Source organism: Myxine glutinosa, chromosome 1 (assembly GCF_964187855.1).
Source record: "Myxine glutinosa chromosome 1, kmMyxGlut1.1, whole genome shotgun sequence".
Classification (NCBI taxonomy): domain Eukaryota; kingdom Metazoa; phylum Chordata; class Myxini; order Myxiniformes; family Myxinidae; genus Myxine; species Myxine glutinosa.
In genome coordinates this window covers 383,145,399-383,163,110 of record NC_136261.1, presented here as the reverse complement: position 1 = coordinate 383,163,110, position 17,712 = coordinate 383,145,399, and the positions used below count along the sequence as shown (strand labels likewise).

The window sequence follows — 17,712 nt, the reverse complement described above, 5'->3', positions numbered from 1 at the left end:
TCGATTGAATAGATCTTCACATTGGTTGGACCTGCGATCGATTGAATAGATCTTCACATTGGTTGTACCTGTGATCGATTGAATAGATCTTCACATTGGTTGGACCTGCGATCGATTGAATAGATCTTCACATTGGTTGGACCTGCGATCGATCGAATAGATCTTCACATTGGTTATACCTGCGATCGATCGAATAGATCTTCACATTGGTTGTACCTGCGATCGATTGAATAGATCTTCACATTGGTTATACCTGCGATCGATTGAATAGATCTTCACATTGGTTGGACCTGCGATCGATTGAATAGATCTTCACATTGGTTGGACCTGTGATCGATTGAATAGATCTTCACATTGGTTGGACCTGCGATCGATTGAATAGATCTTCACATTGGTTGGACCTGCGATCGATTGAATAGATCTTCACATTGGTTGTACCTGTGATCGATTGAATAGATCTTCACATTGGTTGGACCTGCGATCGATCGAATAGATCTTCACATTGGTTATACCTGCGATCGATCGAATAGATCTTCACATTGGTTGTACCTGCGATCGATTGAATAGATCTCCACATTGGTTGTACCAAGATGGACGATGTCGGTTTGATTTTCTCCCAACCGAGATCCACTTCTGACACCAAAGGTAAACTAACACTTCCGGAACAAAATATTTCATATCGAGAAAAATATCGATTAATATTCTGTGTTAATTAATAGAAAAGAGTTTGTGAGATCCCGATTAATATCTGATCGACCTGAGTAATCACATTCAAATTCCCTTTGATGTTCCTTGTGTCGTTATCCCGAGGTTTGTGTTGTTTACCTGATGGATTCACCTGGGGATCAATTTCAGAAAAAAGAAAAACAACAAATAGTTTAGTGTCACGAGGCACACCAGTGGTCGGGTTTAGCAACAGGGAGGGGTTGGGGGTGTTGATTATTGGAATTAATTAAGAACCCTCCATGTATTTCCGGCTTCGATGTTATTAATATAATATATCAAACTGCTACAACTGCGACTACGATTACTACTTCTAAACTCGAGTTTAAAAAGTTAGGTTTGAATGAAACACTTTGAAGAAGAAGAATCTGTGTTGTATGGTGAGGGGAGTGAAGAGTTCGGGTTAAAGTTCATTTCACATTGAATAAGATAAACAATGAACTTATTTTATGAAATAAAGTATTACAATAAAAACATGAATCAGTAATCACATCGTCATGAACAAGTAAATGATTTTATTGATTTGAACCAAAAATAACCTTCAGTTCGTGATGAAAACACAAAATGTTCAAAATGAAGATTAATATCATCAAAAAGAGGAAAACCGGACGGAACCACTATAATCACCAACCGCAATAGCGGGTCTAACGGGGTCCATGGAGTTCCACCTGAACACGTGCAGGACCCGCGAGTCCCAGAAACACTTCAACTCTCCGGCCTCGCAATCCAACAAGAACCCAAACCGATCAGGATGTTCCGGGTGATGATTATTGGTCCCAGTTAAAGTCGCCATCCTGAGTCCCTGGGAGATCATGATCTGTCCATGTGCAGAGTTTGGGTCCAGACTCGGGGTCCGTCCATCTGCAGACACGACACGGGGTCATGGACATTGTTAGACAAATGGACAGAAACACAAACAAATTGATCTCTTTTTATAAACTTTGGGAATCATACATATCACAAAAAACTTGTATTACAACAATTGTTTTTATTACTTTACAACACGAACAACAACTTACATCATTTGTTTATTTACTTCACCACCAACAACTTACATTATTTATTTATTTACTTCACCACCAACAACTTACATTATTTATTTATTCAGTTCATTGCCAACCACTTATATTATTTTATTTTTTCTCACGACCAACAACTTACATTATTTATTTATTTACTTCACCACCAACAACGTACATTATTTATTTATTTACTTCATTACCAACCACTTATATTATTTATTCATTTACTTCATCACCAACAACTCACATTATTTATTTATTTACTTCATTACCAACCACTTATATTATTTATTCATTTACTTCACCACCAACAACTTACATTATTTATTTATTTACTTCATTACCAACAACTCACATTGTTTATTTATTTACTTCACCACCAACAACTTACATTATTTATTTATTCAGTTCATTGCCAACAACTTATATTATTTTATTTTTTCTCACGACCAACAACTTACATTATTTATTTATTTACTTCACCACCAACAACTTACATTATTTATTTATTTTCTAACTTCACCACCAACAACTTACATTATTTATTTATTTACTTACTTCAATACCAACAACTTACATTTAGTTACTTCACTACCTACAACTTACATTATTTATTTACTTACTTCACGACAAACAACTTACATTATTTATTTATTTATATACTTTTCCATCTCCATGACGGACATTTTAAAATACTTATTTATTTATATACTTTCCCATCTCCATGACGGACCTTTTAATTATTTATTTATTTAAATACACTTTTCCATCTCCATGACAGACCTTTTAATTATTTATTTATTTGTATATAATTTTCCATCTCTCTGACGGACATTTTAATTATTGATTTATTTACATACTTTTCCATCTCCATGACTGACCTTTTAATTATTTATTTATATAATTTCCCATCTCTGACGGACCTTTTAATTATTTATTTATTTAAATACACTTTCGCATCTCCATGACAGAGCTTTTAACTGTTTACCCGGCGTTGCTGGGCAACACAGATTCGCTTTGTACCAAGAAAATGAAGGGTGGAGGGGTGGGGCAGGAGGGAAGGGGATGGTCAGGGGAGGGGGAGGGAGAAAGGGAAGGAGAAGGGGAAGGGGGGTACAACCAATGTGAAGATTTATTCTTTCGATCACAGGTACCAGTAACCATTTTGTAAAACTCTTCATGCAGCATCCAACTCAAGATGTCCAAATGTCAGACATGTCTCTGCCTGTTGGTTTCCCACAGGTTTCCCACCAGTCTAAAAAGTAAAATTAACCGTATGTCTGTCTGTCTTGTTCGCGTTTTTTTGCAAAGATCGCTGGGCCGCTAACGACCAAATTTGGCGGACAGACCAAGTTCGACCCGGGGAATGTCCCTAGGGTATTTTCATCCACCACTTCAGCCTTAAAAGACCCCGAAGTCCCCTAAAACACCCCCCTAAATGCTCGAGAGATTACATGACATGCTTGGGAGATTAGACCCCCTTAAGAACATTGGAGACCCCAAACACCCTAAAGACACTTTAAACCCTGAATACCCCAAAGACCGTTTGGACCTCAAAGACCCTTCAGACCCCAAAAACCCTTAAGATCCTGAATACTGTTCAAGACCTCAAACCCATTAGACCGAGAAGACCTTCAAGTCCCCTTTACCCACCGGCATTGCCTCAACTCACTGTTTTATATGACGCCTTCTGCCCCACCCCCCGCCTTGCCGGCTCCCTTGCCCCCCCCCTTCTCAGTTCCCCTCCGACAGACACCCCACCCCACAAGCAACGCCAGGTAACCCTGCTAGTTATAAATAAGATTGTAGAGCGCTTACCAAGTAGATTAAGCACTCTAACGAAACGGTTGATAAGGAACGGCTGGGCTTGACAAGCGATTCACGATTCATAATTATGAACATCAGGCATTCAATGACGAGTGCTTGGAGTTCACTCGTCCTGTCGTTGCTTTAATCATTGCAATCCTCCAAATTATTTTGCCTTCATAACTCGGATTTCGCCACTAAGGACCCAAGCTCGACTGCGGAAGCCATCACATTGATCCTAATGGTTAAATAGTTGCAAGAGGGAAAACAAAATGATGGGGTGGGGGCTTGAGGCACCACATGTCGCAGCACAGGCACTTTTGGGGGGGGGGGGGGTGGTGAGTTTGAAGAAGAAAAACAAGAAGAATTATCAGAAGCAGATCGTTTTTCTAATATTTTCCAAGTGTTACGTGCTCCTCCCCGACCCCCTGGTCACGGTGTACCTCCGAGCCCCGAGAGGAGTCACGGCAGAAAAATGTGTTATTCTGTACGTCAAAGATCAATGGAGAAGCCACCCCAATTGTTACTCACAAACAAATATTGTATTAAGATCACACAAGAATAACAGCACAACAATAATAGTATTCAAAAGTACAATCAATATGTCCTATGAGGGTACCATCAGTTTTGTAATATAGAACTCACTGTGCTCCAAGTGAGTGAAACAAGAACATCTCCAATGTCTCTTATTCCCCGGCTTCTAGCCAGAGTCGATCCGCTCCAGCGATCGACAGAACGATGTCCTATCGAGACCAGAATCCCATTCGGATGGCAAGCACAGTCACCACACAGCCACAGCTGCACAAAGGCGCCCTCAAGGCAACTGGGATATCCAAAGGCGCCCTCCAGGCGACTGATAGATCACCCCCTCGGGTGTGATCGTATGGACGTATGGACGTTCCACAGCTCCCAGTCGGCGACACGCAGACTTTCCACTCAAAAGCCACGTCACACACAAACACCCCAGATCGACGTCTGAAGGCGGTGAAAATGGTCAAAACGAGACGAAACCGTGAGCAAAGCGCAAGTCCTGCGCTCGTCAAAATGGCCGACGGCCCGGTCTCATGGCGCATTGGCACGATGATGATTCTCTCCTGAATCGATCACAAAACCTGACACGCAGGTTAATCTGTCACAGCGCTAACCACTCTGTCGCATGAATCCCTTTCCTGGGAAACCCGAAAGTTCGCTAGTGACTGTTGTTCACCAACGTTCGCTCCAGACCTCAAATAACTCGGCTCCTTCTTGCCCGACTCCCTCGCTCCGCCCTCTTTTCTCTCCTCTTCCTCTTCGTCGCCGTCCGGTTCCTGTTTCATTTTGAAACATTAACCTTTTTACCTTTTGACAATAATAATTGCTATTTCCCTCAAACAACAATAATAATAATACATGGAACCAGAAATGTTTCAAGTGGATGAAAACCACAACAACGGAAGTGACGAATCCATAACACAAGTTTGCGGAAATTAAATACAGGCATTAACATTGGTGTTTAGAAGCACGACAATGTATACAGGAATACAGCGATTCATAGGTATGAAGATCAGCTGTATGACCATTCGTAGATATGAAGCTGTATTGTACAGAGACTGGCCTGTTCTGAGGCAAGGCATACTTGTGTTGAGCGGACAAAATGGCGAAATTAAGATCCACAACCTGAGCGACCTGATTGGAGGATGACCAAAGGCAAGCCTGTTGGCATTGTGGAAGAATGTATACTTTAATTCTCCATTTTATCGTGGTTCACATGAAGCATATATTTGCTTCAGAAGAGGGAGAAAACCATCTCGGCATGACTTTCATGACATCAGGTATATACGGATACTAAAACACATCAGCAGTTACAGGACGAAGTCATCCGGTTCATTGTTCTCCCCGAATCCTTGAACACAAATCATTTATATCGTCTTCAGTTGTTTATCAGACGGTTGTGCGAGTTTGAAGTTGCAAGGCAGGAGGTTGGGAGGAGGGTAGAGGAAGCAAGGGGGGCCTTGTGGAGATATCAACACTGACCACACAGAACTGAGACAATAACATTCTACAAGGCCTGCATTTCCTAGATATTAGTTATAAACATGCAGTGCTCCCTCCGTAATCCTCAACCAAGCTGCCTGATATAAAAGGGAGACAGCCTTGAGTTCCCCGACTTCCTGCCACCTGGCATGAGGACATAGTTATTTTTTTTATGACTCCCTCATACTTCCTGCAGCAAGTTTGGCTTTTATTCGGACTGGCTGCAAATGATTTTTAAGCTCGGTTTTATCGACAACCAATCTGGACACAAGCTTTGATCAATAGTAAAGATTAAATTTACCCACAACGTACAATCGCACATCATCCATAAAAACACACCCAAACACCCAGGTTTCATTCATGCAAACCCTTGGAGGTCAAGAAGTATGCTTCCAAAGCGTAGGGCTGCTTGATTTCATGGTTTTGGAGGACACACACACACACACACACACACACACACACACACACACACACACAGGAATGTACTTTTTTATTGGCCATTTTGGACAAATATGGCGGCCGAACCACGTGACGGATGACGTCATCATTATTTGTTTTCTAAACTAATTTATTCCTTGATGATGCTCAAGAAATTTCATCTTGATCAGATGAAGTTTTGTACTTGTCGAATTATGACGTCATAATGGCGGCACCTATGACATAATCGTTAACATATTTTATTCCCCATGGAGAGTTCTTTACAATGAGCCAAGTCTCCATTATTTCTCTTCAGCACTTTCGGAGATATAGAGGTGCAAATTTTTTCTGTTTTTCCAAGATGGCGCCCGAACCACATGACCGATGACGTCATCATTGTTTTTTTTCTCCACCAGTTTATGCCGACATGGCGCTCAAGAAATTGCATCTTGATCTGATGAAGTTTTGTATTTTTCGAATTATGACGTCATAATGGCGGCATCTATGACATCATCAATAACATATTTTATTCCCCATGGAGAGTTCTTTACAATGATCCATGTCGCAATTTTTTCTATTCAGCACTTTCGGAGATATGGAGGTGCAAAGTTTTTTGGTTTTTCCAAAATTGCAGCCGAACCACATGACCGATGACATCACAATTGTTTTTTTCTCCACCAGTTTATGCCGTCATGTCGCTCGAGAAATTGCCTCTTGATTGGATGAAGTTTTGTACTGTCGAATTATCAAATTATGACATCATAATGGAGGCCTTGGGCCGAGAGAGTTAAAAATTGAGCACAGTCCATTCCAGGGCAAGACAAATTTATGTGTGTAAAGTTTGGCGATTCTATGTGCAACGATGTAGACGGAGTGCTGCGCACCCCACCCTCAACGCGAACAAACAGACAGACCAACCGATCAAGATTCCGGCAAGTAACAAACAATCAAACAGACAGACAGACAGACAGAGACAGACAGACAGAACCACAAACGCAACCGACCAATATACATACTTTTAAAATCTTCGATTTTGCAACTTGTAAGAGGAACAGATGAAGATGGAAAAGTCAGAGAAATGGAAAGATGGAGGAGGGGAATCAAAGAAAGACAGACGTAGACAAGGATATGTTCATTCATTCTCCTTATCAAACCTCATTCTTCCACATCTCCACCGTGTTTACCACCCTCCCTTCCACCATCCCCTTCACTTACAAAGACTTTTCAGGGTGCTGTATTGTATGTCAGCTGCTTCCACCTGTTTCACCAACTCTTCTGTGGAGATTAATGAACAAACAATTGGTTATATTCAAATTCTATTTTAATGATGAAAAAACTTCACCTTATTACAACAAAAGACGGGTGACTTCTCTAGTACTACTGCAGCTTGGTTATGAAATTACCTGTAACGTGTTCCGATACGAGGATATTTTTGAAATGATCAGATCTCCGTTACAAATCCCATCCCAAATCCCATGTATTGCTTTGTCCATTTTCTTAAAAAGTAGAAAACCATCTCATCAAACACCTCTTGCATTACATGTATTCATGTTAAGTTTCTTCAGTAATCTATAAAAACCTGTTGAAATTTTAACATTAGATACAGAATGGTGATGATTTCCTATCAAGTTTAGACATGTGGAAAGGTTGACGATAAATAAAATTTCTGATCCAATTTTAACCATCAATGAAAATATAATCCTGTGGCGGACACAAAAGCCCACTGGCGTGGTGACATCATTCCACGCACCAAGTGGGCGGTGGCCACGCACCAGGGGTAGGCGTGGCCTCATGATATACACTGGGCGCCCAGCCCGGAACAGTACAGTGTTACAGTGCAGTCTTACAATAAAGACGTTTATATGTTACCGCTTGTCCGCTTCCTCCTTGCTCACAAGCAGCGCGCGTAACGCCGCGCCTTACTGGTGACCCTCGACGTTGGATCTGCCGTAGCGATCCTTCCGAACACGACGCCATGGCAATGGCGATTAAACTTCCCGAATTTTGGGAGGCCCAGGCCGAGGTCTGGTTCGTTCAAGCCGAAGCCCAGTTTCAGCTTCGGCGCCTCACCAACGACGACCTGCGCTACTGCCATGTCGTCGCCTCCCTCGGGCCCGGCACGGCCGCTCGAGTTGTGTCCGTCCTTCGCCACCCACCGGACGGCCACAAGTACGAGACACTCAAGCGGCTACTCCTAGCCACGTTCGGCCTCACGGACGACGCACGTGCCGACCGCCTCCTGGATCTCCCCGAGCTCGGTGAGACGCGCCCGTCGGTCCGAATGGACCATATGCTGTCCCTGTTGGGCGACGAGGCCCCCGGTTCGCTATTCCGGGCGCTTTTCCGTCGCCAACTTCCAGCGCAGGTTCGCCTCGCGTTGGCCGGGACCGGGGTAACGGAACCCCGAGCATTGGCGGCCGAGGCGGACAAGTACTTCGCCGCTTCGGACACGCGGGCGAGCGTTGGCGTGGCCGTCACGGCCTTCGACGCTGATGTTCCACAGCATCATCTTCAACAGCACGCTGATGTTCCACAGCATCATCTTCTACAGCACGCTGATGTTCCACAGCATCATCTTCTACAGCACGCTGATGTTCCACAGCATCATCTTCTACAGCACGCTGTGGTTCAGCAGCATGCTGATACGCACCTCGTGAACGCCGCCACGCCCCGCCCACCGCCGCGGCGAAAACCGCCACCGCGGGGAAACCCGTCGACTCCACCGGCCTGGCGGAGCCAGCCGCGCTCCTCCAGCTCCACCACCTGGTGCCGGTTCCACGCCAAGTCCGGCCACGAAGCTCGGCGGTGTCATCCGCCGTGCTCCTTCAACGGGTCGGGAAATGCCTGGGCCGGCGCTCAATTGTGGCGATGAGCGCCGGCCGTTCGAGCAGCCTGCTGTTCATAACGGACACCTTCTCCGGGCGCCGTTACCTGTGCGACACGGGAGCACAGGTGAGTGTCATTCCCGCCGGCACGTCAGACAAGCACGCCGCGGGTGGGGGCCCCGCGCTGCTTGCCGCGAACGGGACGCCCATCCGTACGTACGGAAAACGCTGCCTCTCTCTGCGGTTTGGAGGGCAGGTTTTCCGATGGACGTTCGTCACCGCCGACGTGCCCATGGCACTGCTTGGCGCGGACTTCCTGTGCGCTAATGGGCTCCTGGTCGACGTCAAGCGCAGACGGCTTGTCCAGGCCGAGACGTTCAGCTCGCTCGCATGTGCGTTGCCCAGCTCAACGAGCGGCTTGCCAAGCGGCTTGCCGAACGATTCGGTTCCGGCCACGTTGGTCTGTACGCTTCCGGCAGCGGACGCATTCACCCGCCTCCTCGCCGGCTTCCTGGCCCTCACGCGGCCCACCTTCTCGGCGGGGGCCGTCAAGCACGGGGTGGCCCATCACATCCCCACCGTCGGGCCACCGGTCTACGCCCGGGCACGCCGCCTCAAGCCGACGAAGCTGGCGGTGGCAAAAGCGGAGTTCGCTACCCTGGAGCGACTCGGCATCGTTCGGCGCTCAGAGAGCGCTTGGGCGTCGCCGCTGCACATCGTGCCGAAGCCCGGCGGGGGATGGCGACCGTGCGGGGACTATCGCCGTCTCAATGACGCCACGACTCCCGACCGCTACCCCGTCCCCCACATTCAGGACTTTTCCACCCGTTTGGCGGGCAGGTCCTTCTTCTCGAAGGTGGACCTCATACGCGGCTACCATCAGGTCCCCGTCAGGCCGGAGGACGTCCCGAAGACGGCGGTCATCACGCCATTCGGACTCTTCGAGTTCCTGCGCATGCCCTTCGGTCTGAAGAATGCGGCTCAGGCGTTCCAGCGACTGATGGACAGCGTCCTGTGCGACTTGGATTTTGTCTACGTCTACCTGGACGATATCCTCGTCGCCAGCGCGTCCCGCGAAGAGCACCTACGCCACCTCCGCACGCTCTTCGAACGCCTGGGCCAGCATGGCCTGATTGTGAACCCCGCAAAGTGCCGGTTCGGCGCCGCCACAATCGATTTTCTGGGGCACCGTGTCACCAGGCACGGCGCCGTCCCCCTGCCGGCCAAGGTGGAGGCGGTGAAGGGGTTTCCGCGCCCCCACACGATCAGAGGGCTGCAGGAGTTCCTGGGCATGGTGAACTTTTACCATCGGTTCCTGCCCCGTATCGCCCAGCTCCTGCGCCCCCTGCACGAAGCTCTCCGAGGTAAGCCGGGCAAAGGCGACGTTACCTGGACCGAGCAGATGGACACGGCGTTCACGGGCGCGAAGCTCGCCTTGGCTAACGCCACCATGCTCGCGCACCCGGCGCCCGATGCACCGATCGCCCTCACCACCGATGCCTCGGACTACGCGGTGGGCGCGGTGCACGAGCAATGGGTGCGTGGAGCTTGGCAACCGCTGGTGTTCTTTAGCCGGCAGCTTCGCCCGCCCGAACGCCGTTACAGTACCTTCGACCGCGAGTTGCTCGGACTTCACTTGGCGGTCAGGCACTTCCGCCATCTGCTCGAGGGCCGGGCGTTCACTGCCTTCGTCGACCACAAGCCGCTGATCTTCGCGATGGGCAAGGTCACCGAGCCGTGGTCGGCCCGGCAGCAGCGTCACCTCTCGGCCGTGTCCGAGTACACGACGGACATCCAGCACGTCGCGGGGAAGGACAACCCGGTGGCGGATTGCCTTTCCCGGGCCGTCGCCCACGCAGTCCACCTCGGCATCGACTATGCCCGGATGGCAGCGGACCAGGCCGCTGACCCCGACGTCCAGGCCTTGCGGACCGCCGTCACGGGCCTCCGCGTCACCGAGGTGCCGTTCGACGGCGTGGGGGCGGCCCTCTTGTGCGACGTCTCCCTCGGGCGTCCTCGCCCCATTGTGCCCGCGGGCTGGCAGCGCCAGGTGTTTGACGCCATCCACGGCCTGTCCCACCCGGGCGCGAGGGCCTCCCAAAGGCTGATCGCCGACAAGTTCGTCTGGCATGGCCTCCGGAAGGCCGTCCGCGGCTGGGCCAGGACGTGCCTCGCGTGCCAGCGCGCCAAGGTGCACCGGCACACCCAGGCCCCGTTGGCCCCGTTCACGGTGCCGGAACGCCGGTTTGACCACGTCCACGTGGACCTGGTGGGACCTCTGCCCCCCTCGCGGGGTTTCACCTACGTCCTCACCATGGTGGACCGCACCACCCGGTGGCCGGAGGCCGTGCCCTTGGCGTCGACAACGGCGGCCGATGTCGCGCAGGCTTTCATCGCCACCTGGGTCGCCCGGTTCGGCGCCCCCTCAGACATCTCATCCGACCGCGGCCCCCAGTTCACCTCGGAGCTCTGGGGGGCGGTTGCGCAGGGGCTCGGGGTCTGGCTGCACCGAACCACGGCCTACCACCCCCAGGCTAACGGCCTGTGTGAGCGATTTCACCGCTCATTGAAGGCCGCGCTCCGGGCCACCCTCCGCGACGGCGGCTGGGTCGACAGGCTCCCCTGGGTCCTGCTGGGCCTCCGGACGGCGCCCAAGGAGGACCTGCGCGCATCCGCGGCGGAGTTGGTCTTCGGGCAACCGCTGCGGGTGCCGGGCGAGTTCCTCCCCGACTCCACGGCACCATGGTCCGCGGCACAGCAGCGCTCCGCTCTGCAAGAGACCGCCCAAAGGTTCGCCCCGGTGCCAACGGCATGCCACGGGCACCCACCGACGCACGTCGCCCCGGAGCTTCGCACGGCGGAGTACGTCTTCGTCCGCCACGATGCCCATCGGACACCACTGCGGCCCCCGTACGACGGGCCTTTCCGCGTGCTGGAGACCGGGGCGAAGCACTTCACCCTGGACATCGGCGGTACTCCTGACCGCGTTTCGGTAGACCGCCTCAAGCCGGCCCACCTCGATGTGGACCATCCACCGCCAGTGGCCCGACCCCCACGTCGGGGCCGCCCTCCTGCGGGCGGACCCCCGGCACCGCCCAGCCCCGCCGCCACGGCGCCCCCCGGTCCTGCACCCATCCCAGGGGCAGCCAGGGGCATCCCACCTGGTATCCCTGCACCCCGGACGCCGCCGATCGCCAGGGGGCGCTTCGGCCGGGTCATTCGTCTGCCCCGCAAACTGGCCCTCCAGGTGCGCGGGAATTCTGGGGGGGGGGCGCGTGTGGCGGACACAAAAGCCCACTGGCGTGGTGACATCATTCCACGCACCAAGTGGGCGGTGGCCACGCACCAGGGGTAGGCGTGGCCTCATGATATACACCGGGCGCCCAGCCCGGAACAGTACAGTGTTACAGTGCAGTCTTACAATAAAGACGTTTATATGTTACCGCTTGTCCGCTTCCTCCTTGCTCACAAGCAGCGCGCGTAACGCCGCGCCTTAATCCAAAGAATACAATCAAGAAGTTTCGAGTACTTTTACAATCTGTACTCGGTCGAACTTAAATGCATTACACATGCAAGACATGCACTTTCAAAGACTTGTAATGTTACCTTCGAGAACACAACACAGAAGACACGACGCAAACAACGAGGAAAGCATGTTCCACTCTCAACGCGGAAGGCACGCCCCAGCCTCAACGCGGAAGGCACGCCCCAGCCTCAACGCGGAAGGCACGCCCCAGCCTCAACGCGGAAGGCACGCCCCAGCCTCAACGCGGAAGGCACGCCCCACCCTCAACGCGGAAGGCACGCCCCAGCCTCAACGCGGAAGGCACGCCCCAACCTCAACGCGGAAGGCACGCCCCAACCTCAACGCGGAAGGCACGCCCCACCCTCAACGCGGAAGGCACGCCCCACCCTCAACGCGGAAGGCACGCCCCACCCTCAACGCGGAAGGCACGCCCCACCCTCAACGCAGAAGGCACGCCCCACCCTCAACGCGGAAGGCACGCCCCACCCTCAACGCCGAAGGCACGCCCCACCCTCAACGCCGAAGGCACGCCCCACGCTCAACGCCGAAGGCACGCCCCACCCTCAACGCCGAAGGCACACCCCACCCTCAACGCCGAAGGCATGCCCCACCCTCAACGCGGAAGGCACGCCCCACCCTCAAAGCGGCAGGCACGCCCCACCCTCAACGCCGAAGGCACGCCCCACCCTTAACGCGGAAGGCACGCCCCACCCTGAACGCCGAAGGCACGCCCCACCCTCAACGCCGAAGGCCACACCCATTCTCAACGCGGATGCCACACCCCACCCTCAACGCGGAAGCCAAGTCCCATTCTCAATGCGGAAGCCACAGCCATTCTCAACGCGGAAGCCATGCCCCACCCTCAATGCGGAAGCCACGCCCCATTCTCAACAAGGAAGCCACGTCCCATTCTCAACATGGCAGCCATGACCCTCTCCAGTTGATGTAATCAGTGCTGAGCTCCTTGGATTCTGCCTTTGGCCCAAAAGGTTAATCTGGTAAAAACGAGGATGAAACTGGGAAGTCAAGTCAATTTGGGGGGAGGCTCGGGGGGAGTCGAGGGTGAGTAAGTGTGGAAGTGTGTGTGTGTGTGATTGTGTGACTACACCTCTGTTTCAGTAAGGGATCATGATTCATTGACCAAGCTCTGAAGTTTACTGGTTCTCAAAGTTTTCGTGCGAGTGTTCTTTGCAGGATCGTCACTGAGCTTAAAACACTGAACTTCAAACAGCTTCAAACTGTTGTTTGTTTGAAGTAATAAACCCAAAGATTGTTTTTTAAAGATCTCCTTGTGGTTCTTCTTTATCATTCCCATTGCTCCAACTTTCATTGGAACAATTTTAATGCTCTTCAGCTTCCAAGATCTTTTGACTTCATTTTTGAGATTATGGTATTTGGTCATTTTCTTGAGTTCTGCATTTTTTTGGGCCAAAATTGATGGGTACCGAAACCTCAATTAACAATGCCATCTTTGCTTTGTTGTCCCTAAGTACTACAACCAGTTGCAATGCTTTGTTTTCTATGTTCACACTCGATGAGAACATCAGGTCTTCCGTGAACGTTACTTCATTGTTTTCAATTATTACCTCCGCCACCAAAGGTGGATGGAGGTTATGTTTTCACCCTTGTATGTCTGTTTGGGTGTCTGTGAACAGGATATCTCAAAAAGTTGTGGACAGATTTGGATGAGATTTGGTGAAGTTTAGGTATGTAACAAGGATGAAATGATTCGATTTTAGTGAAGATCTGTATCTGTATCTGGATAGTGATTCTTCTGATTTGTGTTTGATTCTGATTGTTATTCTGAGATTCCGATTCTGAGAGCGATTCTGATTCAGAAAGTGATTCTTCACCATTGGGAGATCGGGCTCAATCCGATACATAGCACTATATCTCAAAAAGTTATGGACGGATTTGGACGAAAGTTGTTGGGCAGGTTGGGTGTGTGACAAGGACGAATTGATTCGATTTCGGTTAAGATCTGACTCTGCATCTGGATAGAAGTTTGAAATTTGGGGATTTTCACCATTGAGTGAGAGGATCTAAAACGATATATGGCATTATATTTCAAAAGGTTGTGGATAACTTATGCCAAACCTTGGTGAATGGGTTGGCTAGGCAACAAGAACAAGCCGATTCGATTTTGGTTCAGGTCGGGATCCAGATCCGACCCATCAGTGGGATACAAAACGTACACTGTTCAGCCTGGTGGAGGTATGCACTCTTCCGAGTGCCTTTCTAGTTATTATTGAAGTTCGCTCTAAACAAAGCTGAAAGTGACTAATTTGTGAAGGGCTACAAAGAAAAAGAAGATGAAAAACTGGCAAAAACCTTCACCTTGTCGTGAAACAATGAAACCTCCTCACATGACACTGTGCGGGAGGAGGTGACTCGGCCAGGCGGAAAATTACATTTTCCTACCCCAATTGGGTGTTTTTAGGAGACACCATCTCCTTACTGGATGGCCATTGGCTGCCAAAGGAAGCTCATCCACCCTTAGTCAGGTGTTGCTTTTAGTCCTGGCAGGGTGTCACAGTCACCACCCCCACTGGCAAAGCCAGCGAGGGGTGTCGGTTTAGTCGCCGACAACCTGACCAGGCGGCAGGTAGCACTGGGTTGCATGTTACCAGTGGCAGTCCCTAAAGACTGACTGACCTAAAACTACATCTTGTGAAGATGGGTATCGGAGGTGCATTTTCAATTGTTATTTTGGAATGTTTGGTGATTGCAAGTTGTGGTGTTCGGAATAAGGATTTTGACCCACCTGATGAATGCAATTTTGGTTCTCTGCCATTTCCATCTTAGACCTTTAACATATTTATTCCCACCCCCTTCCAATCACACTTGTCCCGGCTTTCTCATTCATTCTTTGCTGTACATTTCTAATAAAATACATTTCTAATTTCCATAATATATTCCTTTTCCACAAATATTGTCTAATTTTGTGACTTACTCTGGATCTCTTTCAGAAGATTCTCAAATTGCTGGATGAGCGAGTCCGCAGTCTGCTGCACCACAGAAAAGACCAGCAATCTGTATTGTGCAGGTTCTGTGGTGGTAAAATGTGACCTGGACTCCAGCCTGCATGAGGAAGAGAGAAACACCAACTGAAGGTGGAGATAAGTTGAGGGTACACAAAGAGGACAAGATGATGGATGAGATTAAAAAAAAAAAATGACAGCAATGCGACTGTGTCGCCAAAATGCCTCCGTGTTGTCCCTGCCCGTGACAATGGGTAGATGCCCTTGCTCACTGTCCTAAAAAGAAAAAAGTTTGATTTACTGTATATCCTTTTGGCTGTTTTCAAGTATCACATTTTTACCAGACAGGACATGTTTCACATCGATCGTTGAAGCGGTTTCGGAGAAGGGATTTGAAAAAATATCGGCTTTCAAGCGAATATGGTTGCCAAACCACGTGACCTACGATGTCATCATTTTCAAACTATATGCAAAAATAGTGTTGGAAGACATTTGTAAAATTTCCCATCGATGGGGTAAGTGGTTTCAGAGATATAATGATTTCATATTTTCCTTCAATCCAATGTGGCTGCCACACCATGTGACCAATGACGTTTTCGTGATCAACTTTTAATAGCCATGCCCAGTCAATGACACAAAGTTTCAATTCAATCGTTTTGGTCGTTTGGGAGAAGATATTTTTTCGGTTTTAGGTTAAATCCAAAATGGCTGCCAAACCATGTGACATATGATGTCATAAGTTTAATATGTCAATACTTATGGGTCATAGATCATGTGCATACAATTTCAGATTTTTTGGATAAGGCATTCGATCAAAACATTTATGGCTGGTATACCACTTCACCGATATCATCATCATGCTTGTGTTCCCCATTGGGAGTACTTGACAATGTGCCAACTTAAAATTTTTTCCATTCAGCGGTTTCGTGACATATTCTTTTCAATTATTCGCGTTTAAACCAATATGGCTGCCAAACCAAGTGACCGATGTCACAATTGTCAAAAAAACATTTTGCATGGGTGTCCGCTCCCATCCTGAAAGTTTCGTCTCAATCGGACATGTGGTTGCTGAGAAAAACGAGTTTTCTCCTGTACAGACTGACGGACATACATACATACGGACGGACAACCTGAAAATATAATGCCTCCGGCCACCTTCGGGGGCGGAGGGATAAAAAACAAATAAATAACTTTCCAGTCCTCAAATATCTCAAGTGCTTAAAAAATGAAAGTCCAATAAATTGTGAAATAATTTTGACAAATGTGTTGCCGAGACAACTGTTAAATAATTTCAATGAACATGTTACCAAAAGATTATAGATATTGGGGGATCACTCAACTGCCAATTCATTTCAAGTTAAAATATAGATTTAATATACTGTGTGGCATGATTGAAGATGGGATTGAGGGAAACATGGGAGAACTAGAGATCTGTCCGTCGACCTTTGGTAGTGGAAGGTATTGGAAACGAATTTAACGAATGAGGGACAATCAATTATCACAAATAAAAAAATTAGAGTCAGCGTGAGTATCTTATTATAATAGAGCAAACGTACATGGTTATGTCGTCATGTATGTGATGAAAAGTCTTCTTCTTCTTCTTCAAATAAAATTATTAACACCCTCCCTCTTAATTAACCCTCTTAATTACGTTTAGACAACTGAGACTCCCAAGACCTTTTACGCCCCTTTAATTCCCCCAAGACCCTCAACACCACCAAGACCCCTGAAGACCCAAAATGTTATTGTAATAGAGCAAACGTATATGATTATGTCGTTATGTCTGCGCTGAAAACGTCTTCTTCTTCTTGGAATAAATTATTAACACCCTCTCATTTACGTTGAGACAACTGAGACCACTCAGACCTTTGACGACCCTTTAATTCCCCCAAGACCCTAAATACCACCAAGACCCCCGAAGACCCAAAAGACCCTTAAATACCCGGAAGAACCAAAAATACCCCAAAGACTCTTAAAGACCCAGAGGAAACAAAAGACCCTTAAGACCCAAAAGCCCCTGAAGACACTGAAGACCCAAAACACCTGTAAAGGGCCAGATGATCCAAAAAGACCCTGAAGACCCAAATGGCCCAAAACACCATTAAGAACCAAAAGACCCAAAAGACACCGAAATGGTCAAAGATGCCTATCTCTCTGAAACGACGTGTGGTGAGGCACGCGGAGCGTGCCGAGTCACGCTAGTATTTTTAATGGAGATGGTTCACAAATTTGTTCGCGTTCTACGAGAGAGTTCCTGGTTTGTTTTTGACGAGAGTGCAGTTGATGTAACATTCAGAAGAGATTTGACAAGGTACCACATAAAAGGCTACGACTTCGTATGAGTAGGTAACTGCATTGAGAATTAACATATTTTTAGGAATTAAATGGTGCTTGTTGAA

The 17,712-nt window shown here is 48.7% G+C and overlaps 1 protein-coding gene and 1 long non-coding RNA gene across 2 annotated transcripts in view; one reads left to right on the top strand and one right to left on the bottom strand.

The window, feature by feature from the left end:
- The window catches only part of LOC144889560 (uncharacterized), a 452,052-nt gene extending 436,439 nt beyond the window's left edge, over positions 1-15,613 (top strand). The window contains exon 2 of the long non-coding RNA XR_013621870.1: positions 15,302-15,613. This is a non-coding gene — a long non-coding RNA (uncharacterized LOC144889560). The remainder of the gene's footprint in view (positions 1-15,301) is intronic.
- LOC137416086 (E3 ubiquitin/ISG15 ligase TRIM25-like) overlaps positions 1,224-17,712 on the bottom strand; it is a 141,911-nt gene continuing 125,422 nt past the window's right edge. The window contains exons 6-8 of the mRNA XM_078770240.1: positions 15,286-15,413; positions 7,197-7,256; positions 1,224-1,584 (exon numbers count right to left, since the gene is read on the bottom strand). Of these exons, the coding sequence (XP_078626366.1) occupies positions 1,313-1,584; positions 7,197-7,256; positions 15,286-15,413 (460 nt within the window). The 3' untranslated portion in view covers positions 1,224-1,312. The remainder of the gene's footprint in view (positions 1,585-7,196; positions 7,257-15,285; positions 15,414-17,712) is intronic.